This window comes from Orcinus orca, chromosome 14 (assembly GCF_937001465.1).
Source record: "Orcinus orca chromosome 14, mOrcOrc1.1, whole genome shotgun sequence".
Classification (NCBI taxonomy): Eukaryota; Metazoa; Chordata; class Mammalia; order Artiodactyla; family Delphinidae; genus Orcinus; species Orcinus orca.
The window spans coordinates 19,038,362-19,053,676 of record NC_064572.1 but is presented as its reverse complement, the minus strand read 5'-3'; the positions used below and the strand labels follow the sequence as shown (position 1 = coordinate 19,053,676).

The following is a 15,315-nucleotide window of genomic DNA, read 5'->3' as shown; positions in this document are numbered from 1 at the left end:
TGCTTTGTTGGAAGAGTTTAAATAAAGTGTGGATTTAGACAGGTGCCTGAAGAGCTGTCATTTGTACTTTGAAAGGCGGTGTAGGGTAGGTTCAGGGTCTGGGTATTGGACTTGAATGGAACCAGATGTGAACCTCTTTCCTCTGCTGAATATCTTAATTATTTATTTTTTTGGTAGCAGCTTTATTGAGTTATAATTCACATACCATTCCAAATCATCCATTTAAAGCGTACAATGCAATGGTTTTTAGTATATTTAGTGTTGTGTAACCATAACCAAAATCCATTTTAGAACATTTTCATCACCTCAAAATAAACCTTGTCACTCAATCCCCTAATCCCGTTAAGCAACCACTACTCTACTTTCTGTCTCTGTGTATTTGCTTATTCTGGACACATCCTATAAACGGAATCGTATAGTGTGTGGTCTTGTGTGACTGCCTTCTTTCACTTAGCATGATATTTGTATCCACGGTGTAGCATATATCAGTACTTCATTCCTTTTCCTGGCTAAGTAATAATCCATTATATGGATGTACCACATTTTGTTTATCCATTCATCCTTTGCTGGACATTTAGGTTGTTTCAGCCTTTTGGTTATTATGAGTAATGCTGCTGTGAACATTCGTGTACGATTTTTTGCGTGGACATGTGTTTGAATTTTTCTTGGAAATTAGAATGGAATTGCAGGGTCACACGCCAACTCTCTGTTTATCTTTTGGAGGAAGTGCCAGACAGTTTTCAAAGTGGCTGCACCATGTTATTGCAGCCATCCTGGTGGCTGGGAAGCGGCATCACATTGTGGTTTTGTATTTCCCTGAGGCTAATGATGTCGAGTATATTTTCAGGTGCTTCTTGGCCATTTGTATATCTTCTTTGGAGAAATGTCTATTCAAGGTCTTTTTTTTATGGAATTATAAGAGTTCCTTATATATTCTTATACATATATGTATTTTATAAGATACAAGTCCCTTATGAGATACATCATTGCAAATATTTTCTCATTTTCTGTGCGTGTTCTTTGCACTTTCTTGAGCGTGTCCTTTGAAGCATAGAGCTTTTTTAATTCTGGTGAAGTACAATTATTAATTTTTTTCTTTGGTTGCTGTGTTTTGGTATCATATCTTAGAATACAAAGTCACGAAGATATACCTCGTCTTTTTTGGGTGCTTACATTTAGGTCTTTGATTCCTTTTGAGTTAATTTTTATATGTGGTGTAAAATAGGATCCAAATTCATTCTTTTGCATCTAGTTGTCTCAACCAGTCCGTTTCTGAGCCTCAGTTTCCTTATCTGTAAAATGGCAATAATAGCAAACCTGTGTCAGGTACAGTGAATGAGAGTGTAAGGTGATTTGCATAATGCCTGCTACGTAAGCACTCAACATAAGGTAGCTGCTGCTGTTAATTTTTAAATAAGCATATATATATGTGTGTGTAACAGAATCACTTTGCTGTACACTTGAAACAAACACATCTTTAATTAACTATACTTCAATTCAAAATAAAAAGAAACTAAAAAAAAAATCATCTATATTTTGAACCTAATGGGTTGAACCTGCAGAAGGGGTATTGGAAGGCCTCTGCCAGGGATTCATGTTGGCCATACCTGTTTGTTTTGAAGGTGTAGCTTAGGTTGTAACGGTTTTTAAGAGGGCACCTGGGGACTTCCCTGGTGGCGCAGTGGTTAAGAATCCACCTGCCAATGCAGGGGACACGGGTTCGAGCCCTGGTCTGGGAAGATTCCACGTGCCACGGAGCAACTAAGCCCATGAGCCGCAACTGCTGAGCCCGTGTGCCACAACTACTGAAGCCTGCGTGCCTAGAGCCCGTGCTCCGCGACAAGAGAAGCCATCACAATGAGAAGCCCGCACACTGCTACAAAGAGTAGCCCCTGCTCACTGCAACTAGAGAAAGCCCGCACACAGCAACGAAGACCCAACGCAGCCAAAAATAAATGAATGAATGAATGAATTAAAAAAGAAAAGAAAGAAAGAAAAAGAAGGCACCTGCCTATTCTCTGTAAAGCAGAACTTATTTGGGTTTGGGACTAAGTCTTAGACTCCTTGCAAGGTGGGCTCCAATTAACTCACGTGCTGGAGGCCTAATTTTAAGTTAATCTCACCAAAAGTCAGGCCTTCGGCATGGACGCTCGAATTAGTCAGATAGCATTTGTTCTTCTCTTAGAATCTGAGATCTTTTCATTCTTTAAGAAGGGAATGTTACCAGCTTGATCATCAAGGGCTCTGGGCTATCAGTGGTTCTGTCGGTGTTTTGCAGGATGAGAATTCATAGAATTGTAGAGCTGGAAGGCCACATCGCGGGGGAAGACTACTCTGTCGTTACTTTGTCCCCAGCCCCTTATGGGGATGTGAGAAAGTGGGGAAATCACGAGGAAATCCAGGGGCAGGGGCATCAGATCTGCCCAGGCTTTGGAACCACAGCTACCTGCACCCGTTTCCTCTTCCTCCAGAACTTGCTGCCTAGGAAGCAGGCTTGGGAGGAAAATGGACCAGCTTGGCCTGTAGGTGGCCCAGCCTGCTCATACCTGCTCACACTTTTTCAGAGAAGGAAACCCAGAGGGAGATCAAGAGGCTTTCTTCAAGTCACACATCTTAGCATTCTGAATGTTTAACTCCAAAAGATACTTTATAAGCAGATGTAAAAAAGCATGTTCAGAAAACTGTAACGTTAGGAGGTCTTTGCAGCACTAATAATTAGTCTGATAAACTGGATTACTTTAGTCAATATGACTTTAGTACTCTTAAGGGCTCTTTCTAACACACACTGGTGGGCACTGCCTATTCCGACATGTGGTCACTGTTACATTTAGGTGATAAGAACATTTCGAACTTAAAATATTCTCTAAGTGTCAAGAACTCTTCATCAGAATGTGTTCTGTCAACTAGGAAGGATTTTCCTTCTCCTGAGGATAACTAGCATGAAAGGGCACAAATTAGCTTATTTATTAAGTGAAGTTCAGCTCAGCAGATGTGAGAACCTTCTGTGCACTTTGCACAGAAAGTTATAGGAAAGAAGAAAACAGCCATAAACAGGTGGATTTGACACTTAACTATTATTAGCTAGTACAGTAGAAAAATCTGGAATGAATTGGAGAATTAGTCATGTAATTCAGCTAACACTTAATGACGAACAGGGATGCCTGTCATGTACTAGACCTCTTACTCTTTTCTTCTGTGGTTGACCCAGTAAAGTTTTCTCAGTTATTTCTAGAATTTGGGGTGTATTTTCTTATTGGAGATACCCTTTCATCCCAAAACACAGACACCCATTTCTAAAGGTTGGCTTTAGGATTGGAATGGTCATTTTATTTATTAGCATCTACGTGTAATGACAGTATCTCAGCCCCTGTAGTTTTGGGTTCATATCTCCCTTTCACCTGAATAAGCTGTGTGACGTCAGGCCAGCGATTTGATCTCTTCTGTGAACAGACGTACTCTCTAACTTGTAGGTTTGTTGGGGGGATAAATCTTCCATTCTGCCTCTCCTCACGCTCCATCCCTATTGAAGTTCTTTCATTTGTCTTGTCGGGGAAGGAGAAATTATCCTCTTCCCTTCTAGGTTTTTCTGGCAGAGAAAATCAACAGAAGTTTAATGACATGTATACGTGGGAGAGAAAATTCGTCAAAATTGTCGAAGCCCTCACTTTAACACTGTCTTCAGCACTAAAGACAAAAGAGGATGTTGTGGGCAGAGGTTTGGAACTTCAGAGGAGGAGAGGAAGGCAGTTGACAGGCAGAGGGGAAAGCAAACATTGGGCAAACAAATGTTTGCTAGGCAGAGACAGTGGGACACAGAGAGGAATTTCAACAAACAGGCTTTGCTGGATTCCTCCTAGTCTACATACCTAGGTCATGCTACCGTTATCATGGTGATAGCTCCCTTTCTGGAACAGGTCCTCTACCTACATTCTTTTAGGCAGTTAGGGGGAAGGTCAAAGTTTCCTCCTGATTCTTTGGGGCCTTAAAAAGTATCAGCCTAAATCATTTATTTGTTTATTTATTTAAAAATTGAAGTATAGTTGATTTACAATGTTGTATTAATTACTTCTGTGCAGCAAAGTGACTCAGTTATACATATATATACACTCTTTTTCATGTTCTTTTCCATTATAGTTTGTCACAGGATATTGAATACGGTTCCCTGTGCTATGCAGTAGGACCTGGTTGTTTATCTGTTCTGTATATACCAGTTTGCATCTGCTCATCCCAGACTCCCAGCCCATCCCTCTCCACCCCTCCCCCACCTTGGCAACCCCCCAGTCTGTTCTCTATGTCACAATCAGCCTAAATTAATCCTTGTGCCAAATAGACCTATTTTGGGGTGGCAAGTTTTGTTCCCCTGCACAGAATTGTTCCCATGTGGATTGCACAGCAGTAAATAAGTTTACATGGTGACCCAGTACACTGATGTTTTTGTAACTGTATTTATGACTGGGACAAGTTCTGTGAAACACTTGCTTATGTGCTTTGCACTGATTTTCTGTTCAATCCTATTTCGTTTTTAGCAAAATGTAGGTGACAAGTGACTTGAACTAATTTCCTAATCCAATAGTGGGTCACAACCTGCAGTTTAAAAATCATGCTCTGATGTGCCCAGTGCTTTCCTGCCCCCAGGTTTCCATGGATCTGTGTCCTCTGCCTGGCCCATTTTCTCCCTCCCCTGCCCCATCCCTACTTAACTGTTACCCAGTTTGCTCCTCTAGTCACTTTGGGGTCTGTGCTCCAAAGTGTTTCCATGACGTTCTGTCCTTTTCCTGTACCACTTGGTACACAAACAGCAATTAACAATTAAATCATTTCGTTTCTGTGAGCTCCTCATAAGGTAAAGGAGGGAAGGTACGATGTTAACCTCACCCCTGTATCCCTGGTGACTCACATATAGTAAGCGCTCCAAAAATTGTGCTGCCATTAATAAAGTGTTCATCTAATTTCTGTGGTACTTTGCCCTCCCCATTTTCCAGGAAAATGAGCATACATATTATTTGAGCCTCAAACGTCTCACCACCTTCCTTGATCTGGTTATCCATCTCTTTAATCCACGGATCTGTGTGACTGTCTTTTTTGTCCATGCTGCACTTGTGTGGCACACATTCTGCGTTAATTCAACACACCTTTATTAACATGACTGTTGTCTGCCACAAACTCTGCTAAGAAAGATGACGTCGGGTCCCTGGCCTCATGGAGCCTGGTCCAGGGAAGCCAGTGGACCTGTGGACAGTGACGAGGGATGCCCTGTGCCGAGCTGTGCTTAGGGGAACAGCATTACTACTGCAGCAGGATTCCCCCCTCCCGCGTAACCAACTGAGAAGGACCTGAAGCTCCTTGGCATTTGGTTTAATTGTTTGTTAATTAACACACATGGGCTGGATAAATCTAAATCGAGCCTTGTTGCAGGGAAGCAGGGATGTGAGAGGAGACAGAAATGGGAGAGAAGATAATGCAGTAAAATGTAGATACAGGTTGCATGGAGTAGAGATGCCGAGAACACAGAAGAGAGTTCCTGCAGAAGACGTGAAGTGGAATCCCTCTTCTTTGTTACTGGGAAGGGGAACAGTAGGGATTTTGGCAGTCTGCATGTGCGTTGTCTTTGAGGACATAAGCTAGTCTTTTTTTTTTTTTTTTTTTGTGGTACGCGGGCCTCTCACTGTTGTGGCCTCTCCCGTTGTGGAGCACAGGCTCCGGATGCGCAGGCTCAGCGGCCATGGCTCACGGGCCCAGCCGCTCTGCGGCATGTGTGATCTTCCCGGATCGGGGCACGAACCCGTGTCCTCTGCATCGGCAGGCGGACTTTCAACCACTGCGCCACCAGGGAAGCCCTTGAAAACTTTTTTAATCAAGCATTTGCATTGTAAAAGTAATCCATTGCTCTTTCAAGAAAATGCGGTAAATGTAAACACAGAAGTACAAACATGAAAAAAATTACCTAGACTACAGTCCTCCCCAAACAACTGCTATTGATATTTTTTCTTGATGTGATAGTGTATTTGCAACATGCACTATGGTATGTGTTCTTTCCCCAGGATTTCTCCACTGTGCTCTTGATGTAGCAAAAGAGTTTACACCCCAGACTTTGAAACCTGCTTTCCACCAATGGTAATTATTTGGTAAAAGAGTCCCCTGGAATTATGAACCCATTATGCACATTTGTATAATACTGTGCTGATGTCAAAGTGATAAAAACTTGAGCTCAGAAACCATATAAATCTGACTAATTATATATGTATCTATTGCATAAAAGACCTTCATTTTCAGTGTCATTGAACAAAAGCAAAATTTACTGAGCTGGTAAACTATGAAAGTGTTATTTTCACATATTAAATATTAACGGGGTTTTAATAGTATCCTGAAGTTCTGTCCATTTCAAAGAACAAATCTAATTTTTATGGTAACACAGTGTTTGAGAAGAAAAAAGTTATAATTTATGGTAAAGAAAGTTAACTCTTGGCAATCTGGAAAATTCTGTCTTCCAGATAGCTAAGCCTTCACTATCAATTCTCCTCTGAGAGTTTATTGGTTCACTCTGTATTTTAGATATGTGAATTAATATCCTAAATTAATGGATGTACTATTAGGAAATTGTTAATTTTTAAGATTAGATGTCTTTAAATTTTTTTGTTATAAAAATAGTAAATGTTCATTAAAAAATTGGGTGGGAGGGCTTCCCTGTGGCACAGTGGTTGAGAGTCCGCCTGCCGATGCGGGGGACACGGGTTCATGCCCTGGTCCGGGAGGATCCCACATGCCGCGGAGCGGCTGGGCCCGTGAGCCATGGCCGCTGAGCCTGTGCGTCCAGAGCCTGTGCCCCGCAACGGGAGAGGCCACAACAGTGAGAGGCCCACGTACCGCAAAAAAAAAAAAAAAAAAAAAAAAAATTGGGTGGGAGCTGGAAAAGGTAGGAAGATAATTACCACCAACATTACTTTCACCCAAGGGCCGACCCTATTTATCTTGCTATATAGTTCTTCATGATTTTTTTTTTTGCATCTTTTTCTGTTCTCTATCAGTATTTTTTTTTTCTTTCATTTTTTGGCCGTGCCGCGTGGTTTGTGGGATCTTAGTTCCCAGAGCAGGGATGGAACCTGGGCCCTCAGCAGTGAAAGTGCAGAGTCCTAACCACTGGGCCACCAGGAAATTCCTTCTATCAGTATATATTTCTTTTTCTTTTTAAAAAATATTTATGGGCTTCCCTGGTGGCGCAGTGGTTGAGAGTCCACCTGCCGATTCAGGGGACACGGGTTCATGCCCTGGTCCGGGAAGATCCCACATGGCCGCGGAGCGGCTGGGCCCGTGAGCCATGGCTGCTGAGCCTGCACGTCCGGAGCCTGTGCTCCACGATGGGAGAGGCCACAACAGTGAGAGGCCTGCGTACTGCAAAAAAAAAAAAAAAAATTATTTATTTGGTTGCACTGGGTCTTAGTTGCGGCAGGCAGGCTCCTTAGTTGTGGCCCACAGGCTTCTTAGTTGCAGCAGGCTGGTTCCTTAGTTGTGGCATGCGAACTCTTAGTTGCGGCATGCCTGTGGGATCTAGTTCCCTGACCAGGGCTTGAACCCGGGCCCCTGCACTGGGAGCTCAGAATCTTATCTGCTGTGCCACCAGGGAAGTCCCCCTGTCAGTATATTTCTGATGCACATAGATATATTTCTTTTGAACTGTAATTTTTGACCACCTAGACTTGAAAGTGATCATCCTTTCTCTCCTTTTCTCTTGCTCCTTACTGATGAACTTCCATTGGCTCTTTCTGGGCTCAACATTACACAAGCCAGTGGCGATGAACTAGAACTTGTTTTTAATTCTGAAACCATATGCACTTGATTGATCAAATAGGTACCTTGGGAGCTCTGTAGTCTATGAACACCTGTCTCATCTATAACACAAATTGGCTGCTTGATTTCTTAAAGATATATATGTGTTTTCCAGAAGGCAAAGGTCAGATGTCTTCCAGCCTAGGAAAACTGCCAGGGCTAAGTAAAATTCCGCTGATTGCTACACCAGCAGAGGCAGTGTTTAAGTTTTACTTTACTTGTCTCTGTTGCTTTAATTAGTGAGGGACCTTTACCACAGAGCAAGGACCATTGTGCATGATTTCAGTGCTTTTCACATCATTTGCATGTGGTATGTTTTAATAGCCCCTTCATGAATCCTATTAGTCACTTCTTTCCTATATATAAGTAAAACTATGATTAACTTAGATGTATTGGCAAAGTAGGATGGAATGAGGTAATATCTTTTACTGTCTCTACTCTTGCAGTATAAACAAAACTGTCTTAGCCCATTTGGGCTGTTTTAACAACACAGACTGGCTTATAAACAACAGAAATTTATTTCTCACAGTTCTGGAGGCTGGAGGTCGAGGATCAGGGTGCTAGCTCGATGGAGTTCTGCCGACTGCTGACTGTGTGTGTCCTCAGTTGGTAGAGAGCAGAGAGCAGCAAGCTGCAGGGTCGCTCATGACTAGAAAGGACACTAATCCCGTCATGGGAGTCCCACCCTCCTGACCTCAGCTAAACCCAGTCACCTCCCAAAGGCCTCACCTCCAAACACCGTCACACTGGGGATTTAGGCTTCACCATGTGAATTTTGGACACAAACATTCAGTCCATTACAGAAACTGCATTCATTTTTCTGACTTTGATTTAGTCATGTTTTGAATATTGTATGTTTTATTTTCCCAGGTGATTCTGATATACCTCCAAGGTCCCCACTTTGGACATCTATGGTATTATGTAATAAATTGATGGGAAATCGGGCTGAACTGTTAATGGCTCTCAGATGCTACCTAAGTTGGAAAGTTTGGGGGGATTGTGTTAATCCCCACACCCATTTGTTTTCTTAGGATTAACCCCTATCTCTTTAAAAAAACAAAAAACAATTAGCCAACTAATAAGAGTTTGGTCAACGTAGGTCTTAGAGTACTCTGCTATTTCTTACATCTGGTGTACACCTCTTGTATCACCATCATTCTAAGTACTTTTTGCCGTACGTTGTAACAAACTTTGTGTCTCTGTTCCGTGTATATGGTAGCCCTTACGTGGATTAGTTGTCATGGGCTGCCTTCCAGAATTCGTTTTTTCAGTCAGATGTTTGGGGTTCAACATATTTTCCCATAGAAATGATGATAATATGGCAGTTAGGCTAAAACCAAGTAGCTTGAAAAGGTGCACTAAAACCTTTCAAAATTCTATCGTTGAGCGCAGAGGTCATGGTAAAGTTCTCATCAGGCTTTTTTTTTGGCCAAGTACTCCCTTCCGCCACCTCTCCCCCAAGCCCAGCATCACGGCTCTCTTTAAATGGGAAAATGCTGTGCTGAGAGAGAAGTGCGATGGTGTTGGGAGCCGTCTCTCGGCTGCCCCCTTTTTCTGCCTTTTTAGTGGTGAGTGTCTGCCCACTGCAAAGACACAGCTAGGGTGGGCTGTGAATTCAGACAGACAGCTCTCTTTTTACACTCTAAGTTTATCCATTAAAGAAGTCGTGTATTTATTTGGGGAATATAATAACAACTCTTGGGGCCACGTTAATTAACTTTCAGTGGGAGGAAGGGCTACTGAAGAGGAGTAAAGAGTTTGGCTGGGAGGCCAGTGACCTGACTTAATTACAAAGCAGCCTTTCAAATAAATCTTCTACGAATCGACTATATCCGTTGCTGCCGCGTGCTCACAGACTATGCAGTCAGAAGGGGCTTGGGTTAGCCTGAGAATTTAATGTCTGGCAATGGAAGAGAGTAGGTGCCTGTTGCACGAACACTGAGTTAAAAAGGCCGTTAGCTATTACGAGGAAGGAGATGGGGGAGAGTGTTACAGATGGAGACCAGCACAGAAAAGATCATCTGCACAGGCAAGGAATGCAGCGCTGGGCTGCTGTTTCCATTCCAGCAGGAATTTCTGACTTTGCACGCTGTAAATTTAACGTATACCGTCAGATTTGAGGGTTGTTTGATCTCAGGGCAATGCAAGCACTGAAAATCTACTTCTGTCCGAACTGATAGTACTGGTGTGGACTCTTTTTAGGCTGTGGGATTAGATGGACAGGAGATGGAAGGGCAGCTCTGATAAAAAACTTCAGGGGGAATTAATCATGATCATAATTAGTACCGTTTCCTCTAACTTCTCTGGTCTTTAGTGTAAGAGCTCCTCAGCAATGCTGAAAAGTTAAGATTTTTTTAGCTGAAAAAACAAGACTGGAAGCCCTGTTGTTTCTAAGGCCAGAGAGAATATGGACTCCCATAGCACTGCCAGCCTGTGTAATGAAACACCCAAATCCAAGCTGCCGCGCTGGGCTTCCTGTGTTGCCTGCTTCACGGAAACAAATTAGTAGAGCAAACTGGTACAGCAAGCCCAAGTGGCACCCCCAGGAGGCCTTGGTTCACTGAAGTGGGCAGCAAATTGATAGCTGGTAGCTCTACCAACAGGTACCAAAAAGAAGCTGAGATTCGTGTTTGTTTTCAACTCCTGTTTTTCCTGCTCTCTTATTTGCTCCTGCATACTCTCGGACTCACTAAGCTACCCCGACTCGGCTACTCCCAAGTATTATTGGATAATTTACCCCAAATCCTACTTGCCCCTCAAGGTGCTCTGAACTCGCTGGTTGGGTGGGACCCAACTCTTTTGGTCACCATGGTGACTGATACCCATTCCTCTCCTGGCAGCATCCATCACTTTTCCTGAGTCACACCATCTCCCGGGCCAGTGGTGTCCTCAGCTCTTAAATGAAAGGGTGGATTTAGATGATTTCTCTTGCTGCTTCTGGCTCTGAAAATCTCTTACGGAGCTAGTTCAGACTGAAGACAGCTGCCCTCTTGAGACTGACAGAGAATGATAGAGTGGGTGGCCCCGGAAGGGACCTCGGCCGTCATCAAGGCCAGCGTAGATGAGGGCAGGTGAGTACCTACTCAAAGCCACACGCCAAGTCAGTTATACGTGGTCAAAGAGAGCTTTGTCTTGACTTGGCTTTTCAGGGTTACTGATTAGCATGGTGCATGATGACTCTAAAATTAAAAGTCGTTGGGCATAAGTTTCTACCAGGCATCTCTACTACGAAATGATGCCTTGCTTGAATTTTTTTCTCACCTACCAAGTACCCCCTTTCATGTTTTAGTTAAACCTGGGAATAGAGTCCTTAAAGGGTAAATGCCATGGCGTTTTGTTTCTTTAAATAAATGGCTGTGAATTGTACTTCAAAGCTTGGCCCAAAATGTGGTCAGAGGATCGCCAAGGTTCTTAGGAGTTCTGCGAGGTGTTCCTGGGTTTCTCCTCCTCGCTGCGGGTAGGAACTGTTTAATATCTTGAAGAGCATTTGTGCACTAGGCGGCTTCAAGCTTCAGCACAGAATGCTTCCGACTCGGTGTGACTCCTCTGCCTTTTCCCATGCGAAGAAAGTGTACCGAGGCTGTGTTTCCAGTTGACTCTGTGTGATCTTGGCTCATTCACTTGTGCAGTAAGGTCTGTCTGCTCTGGTTGCTTTAAAAGACTACCTTTTGTCCAGGGAATTGGTCTCTCTTTACTGTATATATAGGGATCTTTGATCAAAGAGAAATAACCTGCTAAAAGGATACGAACTCTGCTACTTCGACGTCTTTACAGCTGTGCAATCGAAAATAATTTGTTGAGCCTGTGATTGAAAAGGTAAATTGCTATTGGTTGAAGAGACAGCATGGGGCAGTAACACAACCTTTTCCCCCTTTTAAAAAAGATTCCTGTTAAAGTTACTTAACATCTCAAGCATATAGACAAATACAAAGAATGATATCACACATTCCCTCTCCCCGGCTCTGTGAAGTCTGTTCATCGTGGCACTTTCTACCCCCCTCACTAGCCCTCTTTCTCTTCCTCTCTCTCTCACCCTCTACCAGAGTCTGTAATTTGTTTCGTTTACTGTCTTGGCCCCCACTACAAGGTAAGGCCCCTGAGGGCAGACATTTCTGACTCCTTAGTTCCCTGTTATATCATCCCTATTAACCAGTGTCTGACATTGTTCTCTATATTTGCATATTGCTTTACATTAGTGGATTAAATTAATTGCTTCCGTGTATTGCTTCTTTTTATGAAGTAGAATGCAGTTCGGGGTTCCCTCTGCAACTGCCCACCCCACCCCCCCAAATCAAATTTTCCTTCTTCCCTACCTCACTGTAGGTAACCTGTATTGTGAATTCGGCGTTTATCCTTTTTGCATATGCTTTTTATATCTTAGGACATATTTATGTGTACCAATTAACCACTACGTAGAATTGTCTTCAGGTATTTGAGTTATTTATATAAATAGTACTCTAACCTTTCTGGTTTAATGTTGAACTACATGCAGGACTGGGGGGACAAACCCAGTTAAGTCCTGGGACAACTAGTAAGCAGAACTCCTCAAACCCTGTTTAAGGAAGACTTTCCACGTGCCTTGAATAAATGCTGCAGCAACCACTGTGATTCACGTACCAGATTGCAATTAAGCTTTAACATCAGAGAATGAACCTGTCTCGATGTTCTCAATTAAAGTTTAAGAACTAGATGCGCTTAATGTATCTGTGCCAGAAAATTGGCCATTCCTTTGCAGTTTTCTCCATGAAAAGGGGTCCTAATGGTCCAATCAAAAAGAATCTAATTAACGAAGTTTAAGTGGTCTACAATTCTCAGCAAAACTGTTTTCCTTCCTTCAGCTGAGACGAGAGAAGATTGACCTTGAAAATACTTTGGAACAAGAACAGGAAGCACTAGTGAATCGTCTCTGGAAAAGGATGGATAAACTTGAAGCTGAAAAGCGGTTCGTTTAGTCTTGCTGTTCGGTGTTCTGTACGTATGTGTGTGTTGGAGGAGTGGGGTAGCTTGCTGGGTGTGACCGAGGAATGACAATGGGACATTTTAATTCCTTGATGCACATCATTTTAATTCGACAAGTGGAAAAAATGTTGATAGCCTGTCCTCCTGTTGGTCACTTCTTTATACTTCTCCCTCACTGACCCGGTAAAATTTCTTTTCGTTTGGTATTAAATCCTGTGAAGAAATTTCATTAAGGAGCTATTGTTCACCTCTGTTGTTCTAGAGGATGGTTGCAGTTCCAGCTTTTTACCTAATTGAACTGGCTTCCCCACTCATTTTCTCAAGTGCTTCGGCTATGTGCTGGGTACTGTGAAGTATCACACATTTCTAGAAGGTACTTCATGAGGAAGGCTGGGATTTTGATAGAAAAATGATCATCTGTGTGTTTTAAGACTTGCTATAAAGAAATACTGGTACATATTTAAGGTTAGGGTTCTTGGTGTTAAACGTATATACATGGATATGGAATACTCAGCAGCACATATTTCTTGAACCCCTGTGTGCAAGATCCGGTTGGGCCCTTAGATTTAAGTACTGTGTGCTTTGGGGTGGGAGGAGCGGAGCTTGAATAATGGCGGGAGGTTCTGTGGGTGGGATGTGTGTCTGGGTGTAGAAAGGGAGCTCCCTGAAAATATTCATTCATCTCCTTCACCACGATCTTCTGTTTGCTAGCCAGAGACATTTGCCATAAGTACTTGGTTTGGATAAACATCCGTAAATTGAGTTCATCTCAAGATTTGCAACATAGAGCCATACCACAGGCTTAAGAAAACTGACTATCTGAGGTCTATCTATACGGAATTATGCAAGCAGTAGTTGAATCAGCTGTGTTTTGCCTTATTACAGTAGTGCTAATAAATTGAAGCTTGAAAAATGATTTCATATAATAGATGGGGGGACCATTACAATATTTAACCTACTAGGTTTCTCAACAAGGCCTGAAGGTAATTCACAGTTTGCACTTGGGTAAACTCAAAGGTAAAAAGGTGAAAACCAAACGAAACCAGAAACTTCCCAGCAGCTTATAAAAAGGGGCAGAGAGGTCTGTTGCCAGTCTGTCTTCCTTTTTAAAAAGCAGTGGGAGGTTTTATATATATAAGTACCAAATTATTGCATCGAACAGTATGAAATTGTCACTTTGTAGAATATTCATGTTTTATGTGCTTCAAAATAATGATAATTGGTAGAGAAGGTGGCAACCACCAGTTATTAACCCAGTACATTTTGGTTTTGTTTTTTTTAACTCTTGTTACCTTTGCTGTGGCCTGAAGCAAAGGGCCTTCAGTCCAGTTTGCCATACCTTCAGGATTGGTTTTTCAGGAGGGGAATTGAGAAGTCAGTCTCTTTACATGATGTCACTCTCCAAGGAGAGTCATAGTCTGTAAGTTTCAACTGAAAGCCTTGAGAGGAAATTCCTCCAGTGTGGCCGTTCCCTGCAACCCAAGCCTGTGGACCATTTAGTCAGCGGATCATTCTGATTGCCCAGTGTATTCCGGCATGATAATCAGAAGCCAGCGTTACAGACGTTTTTTTCATTAAGGCTTAATTACCAGTGGCCGTTTGAAAGGAGAAAAAGGAAGGTGGCTCCTTCAGCTCTGCCCCCTGACTTGACTGTCAGGTAGGGGCGACCAGAAGTTGATGGAAAATGGGCACAGGAGTCAAACAATTCATTGAGTTTGGGCGATTAACATGGGCATGCTGTTAATGAACCTCCCGGCTAGAATTTGTTGTTTTTGTCTTTTATTTATTTATTTTTCTGATTGCTGAGAACTTATTCATGTATTTTTTAAATAGACGATGGTGAGCATCAAATCAACGTTTTGTGTTTTAAAGGCAAACTGTTTTTCATTGTTGGAATTTTCTTTTCAATGAAGAATCCTGCAGGAGAAATTAGACCAGCCGGTGTCCGCTCCCCCATCGCCTAGAGACATCTCCATGGAGATCGACTCTCCAGAAAACATGATGCGACACATCAGGTTTTTAAAGAATGAAGTGGAGAGGCTGAAGAAGCAACTGAGAGCTGCCCAGTTACAGCGTACGTAGCCTTGGTGTCACTGGTCGTCTGTCCACAGAATTAATCCACTTACCAAGTGTAGAGTTTTACCTATATTTACTATTGAATTTGTATAAATCAAATTCATATTGTGTTTCATTGCTAGTACATATTTATATGTCTGTCATCCTGGAATAGACTATTTAAAAAAAAATTACAGTAGGGCAGGGCAAATAGTTCAGAATACTTCTAGAAAATCACATAATTTCAGGATGGTCCAGAATCAGAGGTACTATTTCTTTCTTTTTTTTTAAATAAATTTTTATTAGAGTATAGTTGATTTACAGTGTTCTGTTAGTTTCTGTGGTACAGCAAAGTGAATCAGTTATTCATATACACATATCCACTCTTTTTTTTTTGGATTCTTTTCCTGTATAAGGTCGTTACATAATATTGAGTAGAGGTCCCTGTGCTATACAGTAGGTCCCCATTAGTTATCT

The 15,315-nt window shown here is 42.3% G+C and overlaps 1 protein-coding gene across 5 annotated transcripts in view; it reads left to right on the top strand.

The window, feature by feature from the left end:
* Window positions 1-15,315, top strand: part of CCDC6 (coiled-coil domain containing 6) — a 119,176-nt gene that overhangs the window by 73,733 nt on the left and 30,128 nt on the right. For all 5 annotated transcript variants that reach the window (XR_007471155.1, XM_033406019.2, XM_004279970.3 and 2 more), the window contains exons 4-5: window positions 12,663-12,766; window positions 14,697-14,857. Coding sequence is in view for 4 of the 5 variants with exons in the window: in XM_033406019.2 (XP_033261910.1) it covers window positions 12,663-12,766; window positions 14,697-14,857 (265 nt within the window). In the remaining variant the exon portion in view is untranslated. The remainder of the gene's footprint in view (window positions 1-12,662; window positions 12,767-14,696; window positions 14,858-15,315) is intronic.